Source organism: Lytechinus pictus, chromosome 18 (assembly GCF_037042905.1).
Source record: "Lytechinus pictus isolate F3 Inbred chromosome 18, Lp3.0, whole genome shotgun sequence".
Taxonomy (NCBI): Eukaryota; Metazoa; Echinodermata; class Echinoidea; order Temnopleuroida; family Toxopneustidae; genus Lytechinus; species Lytechinus pictus.
Genome location: NC_087262.1, coordinates 12,062,261 through 12,086,300, shown reverse-complemented (window position 1 = coordinate 12,086,300; position 24,040 = coordinate 12,062,261). Strand labels below are relative to the sequence as shown.

At 37.4% G+C, this 24,040-nt stretch overlaps 1 protein-coding gene across 1 annotated transcript in view; it reads left to right on the top strand.

Moving 5' to 3' along the window:
- LOC129281164 (nuclear factor NF-kappa-B p105 subunit-like) overlaps positions 1-24,040 on the top strand; it is a 32,171-nt gene that overhangs the window by 1,632 nt on the left and 6,499 nt on the right. The window contains exons 2-17 of the mRNA XM_054917106.2: positions 2,820-3,084; positions 5,865-5,963; positions 11,083-11,231; positions 11,678-11,967; positions 12,521-12,720; positions 13,034-13,172; positions 13,483-13,608; positions 14,146-14,238; positions 14,991-15,308; positions 15,995-16,129; positions 17,697-17,847; positions 18,317-18,431; positions 18,904-19,126; positions 20,236-20,324; positions 22,133-22,465; positions 22,966-23,209. Of these exons, the coding sequence (XP_054773081.2) occupies positions 2,866-3,084; positions 5,865-5,963; positions 11,083-11,231; positions 11,678-11,967; positions 12,521-12,720; positions 13,034-13,172; positions 13,483-13,608; positions 14,146-14,238; positions 14,991-15,308; positions 15,995-16,129; positions 17,697-17,847; positions 18,317-18,431; positions 18,904-19,126; positions 20,236-20,324; positions 22,133-22,465; positions 22,966-23,209 (2,923 nt within the window). The 5' untranslated portion in view covers positions 2,820-2,865. The remainder of the gene's footprint in view (positions 1-2,819; positions 3,085-5,864; positions 5,964-11,082; positions 11,232-11,677; positions 11,968-12,520; positions 12,721-13,033; positions 13,173-13,482; positions 13,609-14,145; positions 14,239-14,990; positions 15,309-15,994; positions 16,130-17,696; positions 17,848-18,316; positions 18,432-18,903; positions 19,127-20,235; positions 20,325-22,132; positions 22,466-22,965; positions 23,210-24,040) is intronic.

The window sequence follows — 24,040 nt, the reverse complement described above, 5'->3', positions numbered from 1 at the left end:
ATTGATGTGGCACTTGAATGAAACAAATTCATTCACAAACAATGAAGCTTGTGACCTGAATGTCCATTGAATAGAAAATGGATTAATGTACATGTACAGCAAGGAATCCAGAACATACATTTTTAATACAGCTGGTGCTTAAAGCCAACAATACATGTACTGTATACTATTATACCAATGGGCACCATGAGCTACATGTATGTCCTTACTTGGATATTGTTTTTTTGTTTATTTCAAGGTGGAGCTCATCAAAAACAATTTATAAGGTCACTGGGAAATGGTCAAAGGTCAACAAATCTAGTATTTTATTACTAATTATTTTTTAAATATTAATAAATAAATAAATGAATAAATAAATAAATAAATAAATGAATAAATATAAATAAATAAAATTATTCAATTTATTTATATTTATTAATTTTTTCATTCTATTTATTTATTTTTTTCATTTTTTTTTTTGGGGGGGGGAATTATACATGTAGTCCTAAATCTTGGTTGTGTTCAAAGTCAGCTCATAAATGCAGGTGAGACTTTGCATACCGGTACATAATTTTTACATATATGTACTGTACATGTACATAGGCCTACATGTACATAGTACTTCAGAATCAATAACCTGAAATTTTGAGAGGAAAGGTCCTTCAGATATGCAACCGAGAGAATCTAACCCCAGAACTTCCAGGCAAGGTTCCCTGGCCAAACGGAATTGTGCTTGCGCTTCATGTTTATGACACGTTCAAATTATGTTTTCTCTTTAAAAAAAAGTTTTGGGACCTGGAGCCATTTGTCACTGGCATTAAATACCGTCATTACTTTGATGTTTCAAAGATGAAACATGTATTTGACCTGCCACCCCCAAACCAGTCTATCAGTTGCAAGAGAAGGATCTCTGTAAATTGCCCAAAAAGTACTTTGCCTTTTGGTGGTCTTATAATAAAGTAAGAATTAGAAAATTAGCTTTATATCTGAAAGTACAATTTCTTTGTTCGACTGTCAAATTTTTAGTTTCAAAGTTAAATAGATAAAAACAAGATACAAGAGATTCTTTCGTGAACACCACTCCAAACTGTTGAGAAGTTCAAGTGAGATTGCACAGCATGTCTTCCTTGAGTGAATACCTAACACATACATGTATCTCCTTATTCTATGAAGGTCTCAACCTCTCACTGAATTGTTTAGAACTACATTCTATGACAATTAAATTTGATGAGTATAACTCAGATATATCATTCTAACTAATCTTCATTCTAACGCTTAGGAAATGTAACTTTTGACGACTTACAATACATGTATTATATTTGTTTGGGGTTGGCCGGTCACAACTCGCATGCATATTTTATTTCTTCACCATAAAACAGCTTTCTGTAAAAACCCAGTGCTGTCCCATGTTGTACTTTTTGTGTCAGTAAAGTGTTAAAATAGGTTGTAGTGAACATTAAATGATATTTGAACATTTCAGGTTTAATTCTATTTTTGTAAAATAAATTTCAAAAAGAAAAGAGATGGTTAAAAATGTTTTTTATGTACAGTACTCACTGTGTTAGTCCTGCTGACTTTGTCTTCATGTCTCTCTCAGCATCTGCTACCATTTTTAAGGTCACTGCAACCCAATGTTCTTCCTGACAAATTAAAAAAACTATTTCCTGATTATGAAGATCATTGGCCTAGGGTCGTTGAAATCTAATACAGGTACATGTACATGTACATGTAGCACTCTACATCAAGGCAAGCCAGCTTTGAAATCTGCCTACCCCTGGCCTACATGTACATCTACATGTGGAATATTTCTGGTATCTAATGACAAAAAAAGCCATATAATTACTGGTATTTCTATATATGCCCCAAATTGACTGACCGAATTTCACACTCAGTTTGATAGGACGGTTTCCCCACTTCATCAATCATTTTGATCATAGAAAAGTGGTGTACATTGTATGTAGCTTATTGTACATTATCATTGCGCATTGCATGATTACATTCCTTATTGCATGCGTTGACTGCAATTTGCTCATTTGTGGAGACCATACAGTATTGTACCATATTGAACAGCATGTTTTACATGAGACTATATTTAACATATTTTGGTGCTTGTGCTGTACGCGTCCATAGGCAAATTATGCAGACCAAATTTTTCAATGCATCATTACATAAGTATTAAAACGACCATGAGATATAGATTATCTCACATTGTGTTCCTTTAGCGTTCAGTGCGTACATGAATAATCTGACTCTGAATTTTAATCGGTTTCAATTCCATGTTTGTCAATAAATTATTTGCTAAAGTACCATTGCTTTAAATAGGTTTTTAGGATAGTCCATTTATTTTTATAGGATTGTTGAGTTTAAAAAATATAGACATCTTGCAAGCACTTTCAAGAAACTTCTCTAGCTACTTTCAATTAATGTGCCTGCTCACCTATCATACTGTGTGTGGAGTACATGTAAGTATGTTCTAATTTTAGACACTCTTCAATGCATCAACTCATGCACACATTGTCACTGTACATCGCACATGGATGCAGAACATTGCAAGTTTCCATGTTCAAAAAGATTGTCAGTCATATGCATAGGCCTACATATTTAATTCATTTGTGCTGTACATGTACATGTAGCTCATGGTCAGGGCATAAAATCCACATTAAGGGCATCCATTGTAATGGGCTTCAATACTCTTGGATTCAATTTCAGTACTTTTTCAATAACTTATCCTGGCTGGCAAAGTTCTGAGCATGTACTGTACATGCATGCTATCACATGCAGATACGGTACTGGTTAATATGTTCATATATCTCTGTTCTATTTCTGTTCTCTGTTACCAGTATCCGATACCATTATAAAGTCGGAGTGCACCGTTCGCGTACAGACATGGCGGCGATGGCGGAGGAGAAGTCCGACTCGATGCAGTCCGTCGAGATCCCGCCGGACATGTTCAACCAGCTGCTCAACCACAACGGTCAGGTGGGCCTACCCATCGGAGGCGAGGGTGAATTTGACAGCAGCGATCTGATGCAGCTCCCAGTCATGAAGGGGTTGCAAGAGGAGGAATCCAGGCCACATCTTAAAATACTTGAACAACCCAGACAGGTGGGTGATTAAAGCTCTCTTCCAAGTATTAAAGGGATGGTCCGGGCTGAAAGTATTTATAGCTTAATAAATTGAGTAGAATTCACTGAGCAAAATGCCGAAAATGTTATCAAAATCGGATAACAAATAACAAAGTTATTGAATTTTAAAGTTTAGCAATATTTTGTGAAAACAGTCGTCATGAATATTCATTAGGTGGGCTGGTGATGTCACATCCCCACTTGTTCTTTTGTATTTTATTATATGAAATTAGGTTTATTCAATTTTTTTTCCTCCAAGAACTAGAAAAATTAGATTGACAACTGATTTAGTGCATTAGATATTTATTGCTGCAACTTATTCCATTATAAGGGAGACATATTATTCACACAAGTATGAAATAATGAAAATATTATGATTTTATGTAATAACATAAGAAAACGGAAAGTGGAGATGTGACATCATCAGCCCACCTAATGAATATTCATGATGACTGTTTTCACAAAATACTGCTAAACTTTAAACTTCAATAACTTTATTATTTGTTATCCGATTTTGATGAAATTTTCGGCATTTTGCTCAGTGAATTCTACTCTATGTATTAAGATATAATATTTTCAACCCGGACCATCCCTTTAAGTTCCAAGTTATAGTTTCAAATTTACTTTCCGCTCATAAAGATATAAAGTTATGTAAAACATATGATACAATACAATCAAGTGATCAATGAATAATCAGAGGGGTCTGGGGGAAGATATTACATTAGAAAAGATGAAACATAAAATACAACTTGAATAATGTAAATGCATGTATACGACTGACTACATAATAACAGTAACTGAAGAGAGTATAGGAAACTACCAAAAGCTAAAACCTTGCTGATGCTATAGTAGCTCCTTTGAATAAAAAGAAGTATAAAATGCAAGAGAAGATGTATATTCAAGAAATGATTACAGTTTCTTTAAATATTTTCTTTTAAAGGTAGCATGAGAGAGTCAGTTTTTAATTTCACTGTGGGCATGGGCGGCGAGGCAGAGGATTATCCTCTGTTAATTGGGGGGATCTACAGTATTGTTGCCTCCCCCTCCCCTAACACAATTCTCTGCTCTGCCACCCATAACTGTGTGTATAATAACGTGAGATATTATTTAAAATTCGAAAGAATTGTGATATGACCTCTCACTACTTTTCCTATTTTGCCAACGATTATCATTTTTGTTAGACATGTCAACATAGATGAAGGAGCAACACCAGAAATAATATATAGATAATTCATTTTTTATTTATCTATTTTGGTATTTGAAAAATAGGTGTAATATATGTTGGATTTTATTGCGATAAAATTATAAAAATACAATCTCAAGCAGTCCAAAGACTGAAATATGCTACTGTTTACAAATAGAATCACAACAAAAATATGAAGCAAACATTGTAAATAAATATTCAAATACAAATTACAATGCACAAATTCATACCAAAAAAAATGTATCATAAATGCATATAAATGCAAGAATGGAAATGAGGACCTAAAGAGAAAAAGGAAAAAGGGGTGGGGAGGCAACCAGGGGACCGTTTAATGAAAGTTGTCAGCACTGTAAGATGTCTTTCTCCGACAGTTACCATAGTAACAGTCAGAGGCCAGAGCTTCTCAGCCAATCAAAAGCAAGGATTTCACTGAAACAGTCAGCACTGACAATTTAGTCAGTGCTGACAACTTTCATGAAACACCCCCCCCCCCCCCCCGGACCCCCAAACTGACCATTAACAAGAGTCCCAAATCAATCTACATGTAAAGAAAACCAAAACCCCACACAACTACTCTATTAAAATCTCAGGGGGTCTCACAAGTACAAATAACTAAAATTAAATACCAGTAACCCTGCGGAGGTGCCAATAATGAAGAAAAGGGGGAATGAAAGATATGAGAGAAGAGAGGAAGAGGATGAGAAAACGGAAGCAATACTGTACGTGTAAATCATCAAAAGAAATGGGAAAGTGAAAGGTGGGAAGAGAAAAAGAGGCAACCTTTTAGAATAGAAACTCATTATAACTCATAATTAATAAATTATAACACATTATGAAATAAATCAACATGATAACATTCCATAGGATGATCACCGTGTACGAAGGGGCAGTTCTTTGCACGTATGCTATTCTTTAACGACACATTGACACGATAATTAGCAGATTTGTTATTTTCCCACTTCATTTCCGACAGCGCAATGTATAAAAAGGAAGAAGGAAATTAACAATCTATGTTTTTACTACATGTCTGCATGTAGAGTATTATATTACTATAGAACATATTTTGTATTGGTTGGTATTCAAATGATTGAATTATTCTAAATAGGAGTTTGATTATTAAAGATTATCCAAATGTTAATGTTACATTGTAGAGTAATGTCCAGTACTGCCTCAGCCTGCTCTGTAATACTGCAGGCATCTTTGTAGATATTGTAGATGTACATGTACATTAACGAAAATTGGCTTCCTCCCCCAACCCGGGGAACCTCCGGGAAAAATTAACCCGGGCCCAGGGGCAATTTTCCCCTGAATGCTCACAAGAGCCTTGGAAAATTCCCATTCACTGGAATGTTAAAGCTTCCACCATATTGCAGATGAGCCAGTAGGTTGTGAAAAGGTGCCCCCTAACTGATTATTTTTTGCCCCCCTCCCCCCCGTTAAAACAGCACTCCTCCTTTCCTTTGTGTACATTTTCGATTTAGGAAGGATAACATCAAACTATTGCACACATTTTTTGGTGGTCATTTTTTACAAATATGCTAATATTTTTTTTACAGCGAGGATTTCGATTTCGATATGGCTGTGAAGGTCCGTCTCATGGTGGTCTGCCAGGTCATAACAGCCAGCGAGGAAAAAGATCTTTCCCTTCTGTTGAGGTAAAGTGTTGTTTAATCAATCTTAAATTTCAGGGCCATGTTGGATAAAACTTGTTTAATCAATGGCAAGATGTACTGTAATTACTGAAATCATGCCATTTATAAAAGAGATGCAATGCAAGAACAGTTGGAGAGGAAAACAGATCTTTTCCTTCTGTAGAGGTGCATATATGGTTGTTGAATGAATCTTGAATTTCAGGGCCATGTTGTGTAAAACTTGTTTATTAGAAGCAAGATATATTGCTACAAGTGACTGGTACCATGCCATTACAACAGGGGCGGATCCAGGATTTTCCAAAAGGGGGGGGGGCACATTTTCCCGAAGAAAAATTTGACAAGCAAGCAAAAAAATAGGTATTTAACCTAAAATAACATTTCGTCCACGAAAATTTTTTACAAGCCAAAAAAAAAGGTGTTCACTTTCAAAGGGGGGGGGGGGGCATATTTCTTTTTTAACGGCATTTTTACATTACAAATTTTAATTATGCCTCTCAAAAGGGGGGACATGGGCCAGCTGTGCCCCCCCCTGGATCCACCAGTGCATTACAATACAGAGATGCTACTGTAGTCTTTAGGCCTTGACAGCCACCAATTTCAAGATGATGTACAGCACATTTTACACATTTTGAATATCAGCGCAGTGTTGTGTATTAAAGACTTGTTTTATTAATATTGGCAAGATACAAAGCTACTGAATTCATGCCATTTAACACAGAGGTGCCAGTCTTCAGGCCCCGACAGCCTCCCATTTCAAGCATTTTAGACTTCATATCAATCGTATTTACAGCACATACAGTGTATACATTGTAAAATTCTTGAATTTCAGGGCGATGTTGCAGAAAAATTGTTTTAGGATGGGGGTTGGGTGTCTGGACACCTTGAAGCCTTGTGTTTTTTAACCCAGGAATAAGCCAAAAATATATGTTGAATAGTTCTTATCACAATCAATATTTGTTTTTTATAATATTTTCTTACATTCTGTTTTAAAGTAGAAATCAACTTAAAAAGTCATGCGTCCGGACACCCAACCCGTCCAGACACACAACAACTGGGTATAATAATCAATGCCAATATATAAAAATTACTAAAATTTCGCCGTTTTGTTGTGAAGATACCAAGAATCAGGCCCTGAAAAACTCCCATTTGAAGCTTTTCAGGCTTTTTTAAATGTACAGTGTATACATTCTATAGCTCTTGCTTCTTTCCAGTCTCAGTGAGTACTCATGTAAAACTGATGTGACATACCGTGACATACCGGTATCTCAGAACTCAGCTTTATCATGGAATAACTAGCATAACAATTGAAGTTGAATTATGCAAGAACAGGAAAAATTAGAACTCTATTGATGATATTTGTTTTACTGTCTCATTCCTTTTTATGTCCACAAAGGAATCTTGAGTATCATTTCCTCAACAAAATATTACTCCTCTATTCCCTGATAAAATTAGTATAGGGATTATTACTGTATGTTGAGAAAAAAATTGTTTTTTTTTTAAGGCAAACATTCATGCCACCATTAAGTTTTAATAGTTAACTCTTTGCATGCTGATTTAATTTTGGGGGATAATAATGACGATTGTTTCCATGTTATTTTCTTTAATTCGAGATATCCATATTGCACTGGTCATTGATATTTGTTATTATATAGATGTTATGCAAGAACTATTGCCTTTTATCCATCTATCTAATTTGAAGGTATAGTGGAGAAAACTAATTATTACAATTGTTGAATTTAATTGTAGGAATGTGCAAGTTGGCAAAATCAGCGCGCAAAGGGTTAATACTATACAGTACACATGTGATACAGTGTATGCTTATTTGTGCATTAATAATAAAATATATTGAACCGCTAAAACAGGAACTACAAGTAGGCCTACATATCTAACTCTAATTCTTTTATGAATGGACTGCATATTGGAGTTCACTTTCTTAGTTGCATTGCATTGTAAGTATTGATTGGCAGATCCCTCTTATAATATAAATATGAAAAATGAAACTGATTTTATTGTACTGCATTTTATTCATTCTTTGTTGATAGAGAAAACTGACTTGAGTTGTCCCAATGAATGTGGTTTCGAAAGAATATCTTCTAAATCAATGTTATTTGTTTCCATATCATCATAGAACTACATGTACATGTAGGTCTAGTATTGTGATTTGTGAAGCTGAAATCAGAGTGACACGACATTTGATCCTTCAACATTTGCTCTGGTTGTAATATATCAGAGTACATGCAGTTAAAGTTAGGATTATAATAGAGTGGGGAATAATTTTCCTGGTATCGCATCACAATTTGCTCCACATTTTTGACAGACTGCTATGCATAAAGTCTTTTGTATATTTTTACACAGGACTGTACATTAAAATAGTTGAGAGCTTTTCTCTTGTCAAGTGACCAAAAATGCTATTCAAATTTGTATAGCAAAATCATTCCTTGTAGAGTTTTTGGTTCAAAATAATGTGAAGATAAGGATTAGGGTATAGTGTTGGAGGTTAGATTTTATATAGATTTGGCTTTATATGCGGATTTTCCATCGGAGCAATTGTCACTGGAGCAAATGACTTGGAACCAAAATCAGAGCACACTGCATGAAGCTGAAAATCGCTATTCAGATAAGCCTTCATGGGCATGTGTACTATTACATGTACGTATTGTTGCTTGGAAAAAGACACATCCACTGGCAGAATCATAATCGGTCGAATTGAAAAGATCCTTGTTAAAGCAGATACGAACCAATAGCGCCATCTCGAGTCCTCAACTACTCATACCTGGCCAGTTTCCTGACCCATAATGCTAGTGTAGTCTAGTAATATACATGTAGACCCACTTGAATGATAACATGCTAATTAACTACTCAATACATTTATACCGCAATAATTATATTACCAAGTAGCAAAACAATTACTTTTCCTCTCAAAACATTTTAGTTTCGCTATACAAATACAATTGTAGGTCAATTTATTCTCTGTCTGAAAACATTTTAAGAATATGTATTTAAAGCACACAGTCAATGGGAGACCACACATACATGTACATGTAGTTCACTCCCCCCTTTAACTGATACGGTATACAGTGCATGGGGCATTTTGCACCAATCCAATGTATTAAAGTCATCATGAATTCATGATGATGTACAGTACATAATGGTACTCAAAAGAAAGAGTTGAGTCAATAAATGCATGTTTATAGATAGACATACATGTACACTGTCTGTAGCTATCAACAGTAATTTGTAGTAAAATCTATTCCTATGCCATTTCCTGATGAAGAGTTGACAGTATTGTTTGCATTTATTTGAAATTCTGAATGAAGCTCCAAGATCAAAGTTCACATATGTGTTTGTTTTGAAGGACCACTGTCCGCTTCAAATGTATGATTTCAAAATGTACACTGTATGGACATGTCTGGTAAAAGGGTGCATTTACAGTACCTGGTAAGTCTTAGGGTGTATTGTAAAGAAAAAAAATATCAACAAAAAAAAGAAAGAAAAACTGAATGTACATGTATATCATTATAATAATCGTAGAATCACCAAATTGTTATTTCCACACTGAGTGTACAGGTTGCTTTTTTACATAATTACTTTTGTTGTTGCTGCCTGTAAAATTCACTGTTCAATAAACATATATACATGTACATATTGTAATTTCAATAAATAACTTTTTAAAGCTCAAATGATGTGACAGCAACAGAGCCACATGTACATGTGCCACATTTAAATAACCCTTTTTTATCCCTAAAAACTTGATATCTTAATTTAGTCGAAAAAGAATTATGAATCTTAATATAAACTCTCATGCACAGTGACAATTTTACTCAATGGTTGAAAAACACAGTGTGCATTTATTTATTTTTTTTTTGGTGTACATGTATACACTAAAAATGTACATGTACGTGTAAATACAATATTATAGACTCTTAGTACACTTTAGATGTAGTTGATGTTCTATATTAAGCAATTGTGGGAGCGTATCAAGTGTTGGTTTCATATTCATGACATCATTCGTTGCTAAGAGGTTTCATTCTGTAATAATGACATGCACTGAATATGTGGACAATTTATGTGTACATGTAGGTCTTGTACATATTTTTTATGTACATGTAGAGTGCATTGTACATCTTATGTGACTATAATTATGTATTACCATTACATTTTGAAGATGTGATCTCAATGTATTTTTGCCTCCCAAAAAATGATTATTAGAAACAAATGTTCATGTTCTTTTATAGTCAATATTCTTTGTTAAATTTTGTTCAATTTTTGAGGGACAAAAATTTAAATCATTGATAGTTAAAAATCACAAGTTTAGACCAGAATTTGAATTAAAACAGAGTTAAAAACTATGGGCCTGAAATCTGTACTTTTAAAGCACTCACTTTATGATAAACATTTCATATACTGTAATACCCATAACTAATTTTAATGCATGTACAACTCATTTTTGTCTCGCTCTGCATAGCAGAGCAAACTACATGTACATGTAGGTGCCGCTTTTCCGATGATGGCGGTGGCGGCATCATCATCAACATTGAAATCTTAACCAAGGTTAAGTTTTTTAAATGTCATCAGAACTTAGAAAGTATATTATGGACCTAGTTCATGAAACTTGGACATAAGGGTAATCAAGTATTACTGAACATTCTGGTCAAATTCAAGATCAAAGGTCACTTAGGGTCAACAAACTTTGGCCATGTTGGGGGTATTTGAGGCATTGTCCTCATACCTTTAAAAGTTTATGATTCTAGTTCATGAAACTTAGACATAAGAGCAACCAAGATCAAAGGTCACAATGAATTTTGGCCGTGTTGGGGGTATTTATGAATTGGCATGACTTAGAAAGTTCAGGGATCTAGTTCATGAAACATAGACATAAGGGTAAACTAGTATGAATGATTGTTTTGCACACGTCTTAGGTCACATGATCATGGTCAAAGGTTGTTTTGGGTCAATGGACATAGTATTCTATTATCATATGAATGTTTCTTATGTGAATAATTATTCAATAACTGTTTTCAAAGTCAGCACTGCTGATATCGAATTGCATAATGTAGGCGAGACTGCCAGAGGCATTCCACTTGTAATTTTTGTCTTTCTATCTTCATCCTTCTCATTGCAGATTTGTAATTACAAAGGACCTGCCCGTATAGTTGTTTCCCTGGTAACCAGTGAAGATACACCCCGCCCCCATGCACATTCTCTAGTTGGCAAGCACTGTAAGGACGGGCTATGCACAGTGCAAGTAGGGCCCAAGGATATGACAGCAAGGTAATATCTAATGCTTAATATTCAAGGATTCCAAAAAATTTCAAATATTTTTTTCTGTCTTTGATGTATCGTCAAACAATGTATTTCTCTTCCAGATTTTTCATGCATTTTTGTCTGCATTCATGTTTTTAAATTTTAAAATGTGAAGTGATGAAATTTCAAATAATCTAGCCCCTCTTTTCCCCCAGAATAGGGATCATGATTGTGATGTAACACAGTAACAATAACATACATGTAGTTATGATACTTTTCCTCATTGAAATATTAACAGGTTGTTTAATTTATGTACATAACTTACAACAAAGATGAACAGAAATATTAGATAATATTGTATTCTTTCAAAACAACTAGAATTTAGTGACAACTGCCTGGCAGACAACAAAGAAGTTTTGTGCAGTTTATTCCTGTCTGTTAAATTTTTTTTTTTCGCTTTTCTGCTTACATAGCTTCCCGAACCTGGGCATCCTTCACGTGACGCGCAAGGACGTCGTCCCGACCCTCAAGACCCGGATCCTGGCCCAGCATCGGCTCTACAAAGACCTCATCAACATCTCCCAAGGAGAGAATCGCTGGATGGAGCCGTCGGACGCGGAGATTGAGAAGAAAGCCAAGGAGATGGCTAAAGACATGGACCTTAGCGTCGTCCGTCTCTGCTTTCAGACGTACCTTCCGGACAGTAAGGGCCACTTCACCCAGCCTCTTGACCCGGTCATTTCGGTGCCAGTCTTTGACAGCAGTAAGAATCCTTTTCATTTTTCTCAATTCTGTATCCCTCTCCCCACCTTACGTTTGTTATTGCTAGAGTCAAAATGTTTTGGATTCATGCGTATCTCTCTTGTTTTTGTTCTTGAAATCATTTTGGTGCTGTCTTTGACAGCACTAAGAATTTTCCCCATTTCTCTCAATTTTTATGCCTCTCAAACACCTTAGGCCCTTGCCAGAGGCAGGATGTTTTGGGGTCATTTATCTGTCCCTTCAGTTTTTGTTCTAACAATAATTTTGGTGGCAGTCTTTGACAGGTCAATTATAGAAATCATTATAAACTTTGTACCTGAAAGTGGCTCATTGCCGCCATGACTAAAGAACCGTTGACAACCAAATTTTCTGATATATTCCCTCACTTTCAGAAGATGTTCCTAGTCAATATCCATACATCCCTTCTTGGACAAATGGAAGGAAGTAACAAGTCTTATTTCCTATAAAAGAGCAAAATTTGTCTGATTGACATAGACACTACCAATGCTAAGCTTCATATTTTGTGAATTTCTTTGTGTCCTTGTCCATCTCAGAGGCACCCAACGCAACGACCCTCAAGATCTGTCGCATGGACAAGAGTGCAGGTTGCTGTACAGGGGGAGAGGAGGTCTATCTGCTCTGTGATAAAGTACAGAAGGAAGATATCCAGGTGAAGTTCTTTGAGATCTCGCCGGACGGACAGATGGTCTGGCAGAGTTTGGCCGAGTTTGGTCCGACCGATGTACACAGACAGGTATGTGATGTGGTTGTGGTAGTTATTCACAACCCTCCTCATCATCATCATCACCATCTATTATCATCATCACTGTTGCTGCCATCATAATCAACATCACCATTGTATCAAACACCATCATCATCACCATCATCATCCTCATCACCATCATCAATTTTAATATACTCTTATTTCTTTTCTATCTCTATGTTATTGTATTTTAGATACAAGATATTAAAGTCTGTTTACATTGTATGTGCTTTTTCATAAAATTTTGATTTTTTTTTTCTCAATATGCTATGTTTTTTGTGTTTTTTTTCATTTCTCTTTGCAGTATGCAATTGTATTTAAAACACCAGCATATAAAGATATAAACATCGATAAGCCAGTGTATGTCCACGTTCAGCTGAAGAGGAGGTCGGATAATGAGACCAGTGATCCCAAACCATTCACCTTCCATCCTCAGGTTCCAGGTAAATGATGCATCATATTTCAACCAGTTTCAACTGGCTTTCACTGGTTCCAAGCGGTTACAACTGGTTTCAACCGGTTAATGATAATCCTCAAACTGTTATGCTTGGAAAGATACAAATGAAAAATTTTTGTTGTTGTGATTTTATGTGAAATTTCTTGTGGTCGGGATCCCAATCAAAATCAAATACCAAGCTTATTTGTCGCAAATGGGATTTTAGCAGGTTGGAATATCCTTGATAGTGCATGTGACTGATCTTTGAAAATAACAAGAAAATCCAAGGTGAGAATGAATTTGTTCCTTGATTACAGATCGAGAAGGGATCCTTCGGAAGCGGAAGAAGCACTTGGCACACTTCAATGAATACAGCAGTCCCTACAACCAAGGTGGTTTAGGAGGAAACAGTAGCATGGGAGGAGCGGGAGCAGGAGGATCAAGTGAGTGGTATTCCTTCCTAGAGATTGCTTACCGGTAACATCATTCAGGATCTAAGAATATTTGATCTCTTGCAGCTTATGCTGTAATCATTGCAAACCTTTTCGTCAGCCAGGAACCCGAGATTTCAAGCAAATCACTTGCTTAGTGGTTGCTAGTGGTTCTGAGTCTCGCCTTTCAAACAGAGGGTCGTTGGTTCGAATTCTAGCCATGGCGTGTTTTTCTTCAGCAAGAAATTTATCCACACTGCTGCACTTGACCCAGGTGAGGTAAATGGGTACTGGCAGGAAGTAATTCCTCAAAAAGCTGTATGCACCAGAATCGGTAGATTAGCTTAGCCGGGATAATATAGGAGCGCCTTGAGCACCTAGCAAGGTGGATACGTGCGCTATACAAATCCTATATTATTTATTTTATTATTAATTGCTAGGCAGTTCCATAGAATATGAAATATATTTGTTCTGTTTCCTGCGTGGATCTACCCTCAGCTCGTTTTCAGTCTGTATTTATTTGATCTCACTCTTTATTCATCTTTTCAGCATCATTCCGGTTCGACAACCCTAACATGGGGTATGGTGGGTCCAACTATCAATTCAACCAGACCAACACTTCCAGTTCACAGCCACAATCAGGTGAGGACATTTTTCCATTTATTTATTTCCATTGGAAATATACTATGTACAGATAAAAAATGGAAATACCAATGAAGCTGATTAAAACAATACAAATATGAAATAGAAACATACATAACATATAAATAATGAATTAGAATAAAATCAACAATGGAAATGGGTGCATCAATAAAAGCTATTGAGGCTTGATGAATTAGATGCGCCAAAACGCACGACAATCATGATTATACCAATGAAACAAGCACCCGGACACAAAGTCTCAATCCACCCGCAGGGAACTAATGCATACCAGGTAGTATGCCGATCGCATAGAAAAGCAGCTACCACTACATATGTTGTTTTATTCAACTTTACAACTTAATATTTTGATAGTTTGAAGAAGAATAATTGCTCTTTTAGATAAGCTAATTTTTTTAGTGGATCTTACTCTTACTCCTTTGACAATGTATCATTCACACTTGGCCATTCCCAACCCAGTTGTTATAAAGTTTACCTATTAGGATGCAAACGTCGATTTCATCTGCTTAGCCATTAGAATGTCTTGATGGCTCATTGTGGGAATACTTCCTCGGGAGTGGAGATTTTGTTTATCCTGTATGCAGCACGTATGAATCCAATCCAATGACTCGCCTCTTTGCTTTCAGCTTATGCAGGATTGCATTTCAACTGTTTCCGTCAATACTGTAGTGCAACGAGTCAAAGTCTTGTCAGTTTTCATCTGATTTTTATGAAACGTTCATGTTCACTCACAGGGGCGCAACAAATCCCCAGCCACCAGTCAGGGGTTGTCGCAAACGGCAACTCGTCTCAGCAGATGGTATACACAACTTCAACAGGCTCACAGGGCCACCAGCCCTTGCCTAGCATAGCAACACTGAGGAAACCCCAAGTGACACAACAGCAACAGTTTCAGGTGCAGCAACACCGGCAACAAATGCAGCAGCAGCAGCCAGCTAGCATGCCAGTTCAGATGGATTTCCAGATGCCACCGATGCAAAGTGCTATGGCAGGCCAGGCCAGTGGAGAGCATGTTAAGATGGAGGGACAGAACAATTACTGTATGAGCTCAGGTGAGTCATCAGTCTCGGCACCACTTAACCCCAGTCCTAACAACGTTTTTTCATTCTAGTTGTTATACGATTTAATCCCAGTTGTATCACGATCAAACACAGTTTTGGTAACAATCTAAACCGAGTTTGAACAGAATCCAATAAAATGACCACCCAAGTGTTTGTTTATTTCTGAATATAAAATATGTGCTGAATGATTCTGATAGAGAATGTGTAATTACTTATAAATGGACATCCGATCATTTTCAGCTTCGATTTCATGATTTCACAGATTAGGTTTATGCAAGAAAATACACTATACCATATGTGCTTAATCTGTGTTGGTGATCATCAGTCTGATCATTTTCAGCTTAGATTTCATGATTTCACAGAGTTGGGTTTATGTAAATGAACAAGATCTAGATCTATAATGGTATACCGACAATTAACCTTGATTTTAAGAACTTTCTCATGAAACCATTGGGTTCTTTTATTATGTTGATACTATTATATGTACACTGTATATACCATGAACGTAGAGGAGTGAAAGCATTGCCCTCCTATTGTGTGTGGATTCATGTTAATATGTGGGGGGGGGGGGGTATATGGAATTTAAAACCGAACTGAACTGAACTGAGCAACTACAGGTATGTTGCATTAATAGCTTTATGCATATTATTGTTGGATTATTGAATTCCATGATTCAGATGGTTTTGAGCTTGATTCCGACATCGTACATGATTGCGGTTCACCACCAGAGCTCAAGGACACCACTGTTTTGGACCTCATCCCAAAGGGTATATCAAGACCCAAGGACACAGAGGAGAAAAACGTCCAAACTGGTGAGAATGTTTGTTTCTGATTACCTTTCAGCGATATGTTTTATTTTCATGGTCAGAAGTTCCATGGTACTTTGATTGGGGGGGGGGAGGGTTACCCTCTGCCACACGCCCCCCCTGTTGTTCGTAAGTTAAGAGCGGCTTTGAGAATGACTGGTGAACCTTTCATACGCGCTAAACCATCACCATTGAACAACTTGGTGTATACCATTTACCTCAAGAAAGGATCACCAGTCGTTCTCAAAGTCGTTCTCTTAAAGGGGAATCCAGCCCTGGTCATAATATGCTGTGTTTGAAAGGAGAAAAATAAATAAAACAGAATGGTGAAAGTTTGAAAGAAATCGGACAAGCTATAAGAAAGATATGTCTGTTTTAAAATTGAGATCTCTAAGACTATGTAGATTTCAAATTGGTAACTGGATAAGTAAATCATGACAAGGGGCAAGGACAACTTTCCCATAGGCCATGTACTTTATTATCAGGGATTTGTGGTTTTCTCCCAAGTATCCATTCCCTTGGGGCTGTAATCTAATTATAGCCTAGGTAGTATTTTGTTTTATGTCCTCATGAAAGAAAAATATAATTTGAAGTAAAACATTTGAAAAAAATGTAATTTTAGTCATTTTATGTATTGGAGTACATGGAAAAGTAGTCCTTGCCTTACATCACTTTGACATCATATCTGTTGCCAATTTGAAATCTCCATAGGTATAGTGATTACCAATATTCACAACTTTTAAAAATTCATAACTTTCTTTTGTTTGTCCGATATTGTTCAAACTTTTACCTACATCTATCACCTTGTCTGATTTTCCTTTTTCCTCTAAAAGCAAGTTTTTATTTGGGTTGGATTCCCCTTTAATCTTTGAACAGCTTCATGACACACCCATCTGGTCAGAATGTCCAAGTCGGGATGAAAATCAGTTATTCCATAAAATAATCAACTTCTAACCCCCGTTTTTTTCTCAATGTCTTCCTTATTCTATGAAATGCACTAGCCATGATAGTAAAGGCCCTGTCACATCGTCCTGTGCAAGCCCTTCGGAATGAGATGCGGGCAATCACCCGCAACAAAGTTTTGAGCATGCTCAAAAATTTTCTGGGTGCAAATCAGGCTTGCGGGCAACTGTGTGCGAGATACATGTGAGAAACTGTCAATGCGGGATGCCTGTGGGCAACCCTGGGGTAGCAAACATAGTCACACGCAAGGCTTGCATGGAACAGTGTGACAGAGCATTAAGAGAGCATTACAACTTTCCTTACGGACTAGAAAACAGAGACCAATAATTTCTAGGGAACTCCCATATATATATAGGAGGTTTGACATACATGTACATCTTCACACATGTACTATATGGAATTGGTGATATGATTATAATTTCCACATACTTCTGCAGCATTTCTATTTTCCTCCTCTATCAGTGTATTTGATGTCTAATCATCATTTATCGACTTTGCTGGTATTCTTTGACTTTGAAAGAGATCAAGGTTTTATGTTGACTCGGTCCTCCGTGGCCACTTCTATGTGATTATATATCTTTGTAATGTAAACGCCCTTTTATCATTCCAGATGACATCACAATTGACAGTGATTCAATGGCGTGGCATGTTGCCCAGGTAACGGCCAATGCTCTTCATGACTATGCAGCGTCAGGTGACATCAAAACGATCCTCACGGTGCAGAGGCATCTTATTGCGGTCGAGGATGATAATGGCGACACGTGAGTAAAGAATTGACTAAATATAGTCTTTCTGAATATACTGTGAGATACTGTGTTACCCCGAGAGGTCTCGTTTACAAGTACTGTTTAATCAAATCATACATCTTGTCAGGATAAATAGATGAATGTTTTGCTAATAATTTCATGTTTCATGTATTTTTTGGACTTTACTTTTGTGAAACAGATGTTCATTCATTGAATCACATAATAATATATTGCCCTTCAAACTTAACTCCATATCATTATCAACTATAATCTACCAATTTTATAATGCCTTTTCCATATTCCTTGAATTTTTTTTTTCTTCACAATTTACATTGATTAAGAATACGATATTTGATATGTTTGTGGAAGAATAGAATGGGATTCTTAAAAGGACGATAAAAACATTTTAGTCATATTGATATTGTTATTTTGCTTTATGTTTCATTTCATATGCATATTCTTATTGGACTTTATACTTTTTTAGACCTCTTCATGCTGCCATTATCAATAAGAAATATGATGTGACGCATGCCCTCCTATCCGCTGTGATCAAGATTCCAGATCAGACCATTGTTAATCAGACCAACCATATGAAACAGGTGAGGCAACATTGATGATGATGATGTTGATGATGGTGGTGGTGGTGATGATGGTGGTGATGATGATGGTGATGGTGATGGTGATGGTGATGGTGAAGGTGATGATGATGATGATGATGGGGTTTGATATAATGGTGGTGATGATGATGATGATGATGGTGGTGATGATGATGATGGTGGTGATGATGAGGATGGTGGTGATGATGAGGATGATGGTGATGATGGGGTTTGATATAATGGTGATGATGATTATGATGGCAGCAACAGTTGTGATGATGATGATGACAATGAAAATTATTGTAATCGTGCTAGACGTGTTCATGATGACGATGATGGTGTCGTGTTGATGGTTATAGGTGAAGGCAAAGATTATGACCATGATTACTATGATAATAGTGTTGATTGATGATAACAACAATTGTGGTTGTAGATGAGGATATGGTAAAACAATTATTTGCATCTCCCCACCCAGACTCCCCTGCACCTGGCCGTTATCACCAAACAAGCCAAGATGGTGGAGGTGCTCATGCGATGCGGTGCTAACCCCAACCTCCAGGACCACGAGGGGAACACCCCACTCCACCTGGCCACCAGGACCGGTATGACGGAGGGCATCAATTTCCTGGTTCACGGCCCCAAGGCCAAGGCGGCCGTCCAGCCGATCAAAGCCGATGTTAACCCAACCAACTATGATGGTATGTATTGTGTCACTTGGTCTATACCCACTTCGCCTACTTTCCATTTGGCCTCATCCCACATGGTCTAATCCTAATTTGTCTACAACCTGTGTCCTGTAACACCAAGGTTAGTGATCAATCGTACACTCGATTTTCACGATTGATTGCACATTGTAGTCGATGGAGTCAATTAAGATCATTGCTAAGCTTTGTGTTACGGGCCTCCGGTCATTTGTCATTTGACAAGTCATCAGATCTGACAACTGTGGAAAGAAAATTAAAGAGTTTAAGTGAGCATTATGTAGAAAAAAAGTATCGCAGGAGGCTTGACTGTTGCTATGGTATTTTTATGATAAATCAGACCTTGTTGGATGTTTTATATGGCAAGTCCTTTCATAAAGTGTTCCCCCATTTATTTGCTGATCACTTTTGTTGAATTTTCAGTCAGGGTATACCCATTCTTCTAACATCACTTGGTCCATATGATTAGATGAAATGTTTATGAATCAAATTTTCATTTTGACAAAGTACAAAATTGATTAGTTGACAAACTGGAAATTAGACCATCTAGGTGTTAAACAAAATGAGAAATAGATTAAGTGGGTCTTAGACCAAGTGCTGTGCAGACCAAAAGGCAATTGGTCCAAGTTGATAGTATACCATATGGGTTTAGGCCAAACTGAGAAGTATACCAACTGCTTGTAGACCTAGAGCAAATGAAAACTATATTGGGATTCATTCTTGTATGTCAATGTTAAAAAGGATCCTTTTAATCACAGAAATGAAAGTATATTGAGGTCATATACGAATAATGGAATTCAGGGGAGCATTTCATCAATATTTCCATTCGACAAGTTGTCAGATCTGACAACTTTCCCTGATTTTGATTGGCTGAGGAGTACTGTCATTATGGCAACTGTCGGATAAAAAAACCAACCTGTCGGATAAAACCTCCGGCAAGTCGTTTCATGAAACGCTCCCCTGCACTCATGTAGAGAATTGCATGATCCAGTGATATACCCAATATTTGTTGTCATAGGTTCAGTGCTGTGGTGGGACTCAAACCTGTTGACCGTGTCATTTGTGATCGATAAATTATTTGTTTTTGTGTCAATCCTCTTCTTCAGGCCTGGCACCGATTCACTTGGCTGTCATCTCAAAGAACTTCGATGTTCTTAAGATGCTTGTGTCTGCAGGGGCAGATGTAAACATACCTGTAAGTACTTTCCTCTACAATTTTTCGTGATAATAATACCGATGACATATATACGGCACTGTGTTTCCACACGTTTTAACATGCAACTATCATTTGGCCCGGTTATGAAGTTCTTCCCACAGAGCATTCCAGCTAAACGCACACATGCCAATAAAATTTCACTGATCTTGGTTTTCCACCCGGGTGGAGAGTGGCTTTTGTGGATTAGTGTCTTATTAAAGGACATTGATTCAAGGGAGTGAACAGCTAAATTACTACACCTATTAGAGATTACTTTGGGGCATTCTCATCTCATAATCAACTGTTTGGTAGTCCAACCACATTTTTGTCTCACCTGCATAGCAGAGTGAGACTATAGGCGCCGCTTTTCCGACGGCGGCGGCGGCGACGGCGGCGGCGGCGACGGCGGCGTCAACACCAAATCTTAACCGAAGGTTAAGTTTTTGAAATGACAGCATAACTTAGAAAGTATATGGACCTAGTTCATGAAACTTGGCCATAAGGTTAATCAAGTATTACTGAACATCCTGCCTGAGTTTCATGTCACATGACCAAGGTCAAAGGTCATTTAGGGTCAATGAACTTAGACCATGTTGGGGGAATCAACATCAAAATCTTAACCTAAGGTTAAGTTTTTGAAATGTCATCATAACTTAGAAAATATATGGACCTAGTTCATGAAACTTGGACATAAGGTTAATCAAGTATCACTGAACATCCTGCATGAGTTTCACATCACATGACCAAGGTCAAAGGTCATTTAGGGTCAATGAACTTTGGCCGAATTGGGGGTATCTGTTGAACTACCATCATAACTTTGAAAGTTTATGGATCTGATTCATGAAACTTGGACATAATAGTAATCAAGTATTACTGAACATCCTGTGCAAGTTTCAGGTCACATGGTCAAGGTCAAAGGTCATTTAGGGTCAATGAACTTTGGCCAAATTGGGGGTATTTGTTGAATTACCATCATAACTTTGAAAGTATGTTGGTCTAGTTCATGAAACTTGGACATAAGAGTAATCAAGTATCACTGAACATCCTGTGCGCATTTTAGGTCACATGACCAAGGTCAAAGGTCAATGAACTTTGGCCATAATGGGGGTATCTGTTGAATTACCATCATTACTTTGAAAGTTTATGGATCAGACTCGTGAAACTTGGACATAAGAGTAATCAAGTATCACTGAACATCCTGTGCGAGTTTCAGGTCACATGATCAAGGTCAAAGGTCATGTAAGGTCAATGAACTTTGGTCACCTTGGGGGTATTTGTGGAATTACCATTATATCTCTGTAAGTGTATTGGTCTAGTTCATAAAACGTGGACATAAGAGTAACCAAGTATCACTGAACATCTTGTGCGAGTTATAGTAGTTTTCAAAGTCAGCACTGCTGCTATATTGAATCGCGTGATGCAGGTGAGACCGCCAGAGGCATTCCACTTGTTCTTCATATTTTCCTCGTCTTGAAATTCTTTGGATTCTTGAAGTTCTTTGGAAAAAACACTTTACAAGCAAATTTACATCTCTTTATTTTTGTTCGTTTGAAGGAGAAAGCAGAGATGGATCATGAAAATTTTTATTTTATCTTTAAATCACTCTGGGGTCATTAACACAGGTATATATAGCGCATGTTGGACAGTATATTTTCATTCCCTGGAAAAAGATCGTTTGGGCACATATTTTATCGATACTTAAAAACACTTGGTGACCATTTTATTGGATACAATTTTAGCTCATTTTCAAATTGTGATCACAACTGGAATTGGTGTTTAATAAAAGCTTGACCTTGATTGCCTTCCAGGATGGCAAGACTGGCCGGACAGCCGTCCACTACGCCGTCGAGGTGGAGAGCTTCCTGATCCTGGGGTACCTCCTCATCGAGGCCAAGGTCGACGTCGATGCCGTCACTTTCTCCGGTGACTCCGCCCTTCACCTGGCCAGCAGCCTTGACCTCCGGGCTATGGCCACGCTCCTCATAGCAGGAGGAGCCGACCCGAAGCTGGAGAATGGCGACATGGAAGACGACAGTGATGGTGAGGAGGATGAAAAGGACGAGGAGAAGGATAAAGAGGAGGAGGAGGAGAAGATGGAGAAGCATGGGAAAACGCCTTATCAGCTGGCTAGTAGCGCAAAGGTAACCTGAGATCTAGCTCCCGTTGCATAAAAGTTACTATTATGGTAACTCTACCGTTCAATGGTAACTACCATGGTAACAATGATCAACAGCCAATCAGAATCAAGGATTCCATGAAAGATACCATTGCATGACAAAGTTACCGTAATAGTTACTTTTATGCAACGGAGCCTTGGGGAGCATTTCATCTGGCAATTTGTCTGTTTTCTTTAGAGTGTTGTCCGTCCATATGTCCCGTTTCTTTCTTGCGGTAACTCAAGTACCGTTTCACGGATTGACTTCATATTTGGATCATGTATGCATATGGGAGTGACAATGAAGTGATGAATTGGAGAAATAAAATTTTTGCTTGCAAATGTGCCGGCAGAGGCTATTATGGAACGTTTTTTTTTTACAATTGAAAACTCTCCTGTGTAAATTGCACCTTAAATGACTTATTTAGTTTGTCAATTTGGTGTGGTGAGCTAAAAATTTTGTTTACGTATTTTCTATCAACATAGATGAAAGAAATCTTGTCCGGACATATGACAAGGAAAATAAGCTCAGATGATTATGACTACATTGAGACTCGAAGCACCACCAGTTCCATCGGGTCCATCCAGTCCGAGGACCATGCAAAAATCAATAGCTGGGACCAAGGGTACTTTTCGGAGAAGGTCAACTCCTTCTCGGGCCTGGAACTGAAGCGAATGTGGCCCAGAGTGAAAAGCCGAATGCTAGGAAGCTCACTGATCACATCTAAAGGTAATTACTCATGACTGGTTCCATAAATGACCTTATGCCCTTTTCTCATAACGTTTTCTTAACCTCTATACTGTAGTGTACCTCGTATTATGCTTAACCTTGTACTACAATTTTCCTTTTCTCACAGGCCATATTTTCTACCTAACCCCAGCTAAGGAAATGCTTTCTTTTTCTCTCACAAAATTCAGTAATCTGAGATTAGTGGTAGCCATTCATAAGCACTTATATCTGATTGGACAAAAGCACTGGCTCTGTTGCCCCTAGGGCATATATCGAGCACCGCCCTTGGCCTGGCTAGGTTTTCTTTTAACCCCCCAATCTTGGTACCAAAACACTCGTCAAATGTAGTAAAAATGTTATGTCGAAAATTCATATCGTAACCATGGTCAAACTTTTACTGACTAATGGGGCATTTTAAGAAACTTAACAATCAGTTGCAAAGATATTTGAGGTCCCCGAATCAATCATATATATACCTTGCAATTGATTACAAGGTCCTGTTTCATAAAGATTTGTTATAGCAACAAATGCAGAATTACTATAACAAATTTACCATCAGCCATTCAGACTGAAGGATTTCTGTAGCTTTTAACTGTTATTGCAAATTTGTTATTATGACTAGTTTTATGAAACGCGGCCCTGATCAGGGTTCCATTGCATAATAGCCATCTAGTGGTTACTTCCCTAAAATTCTTGATTCTGATTGGCTGATGAGCATCGTTACCATGGTACATGTAGTTACCATTGGATGGCAAAGTTACTATAATAGTAACTTTTGTGCAATTGGGCCCTGCTTCTTGCAAAAAGGAGTGTAAACCGATTTGCCTCAGC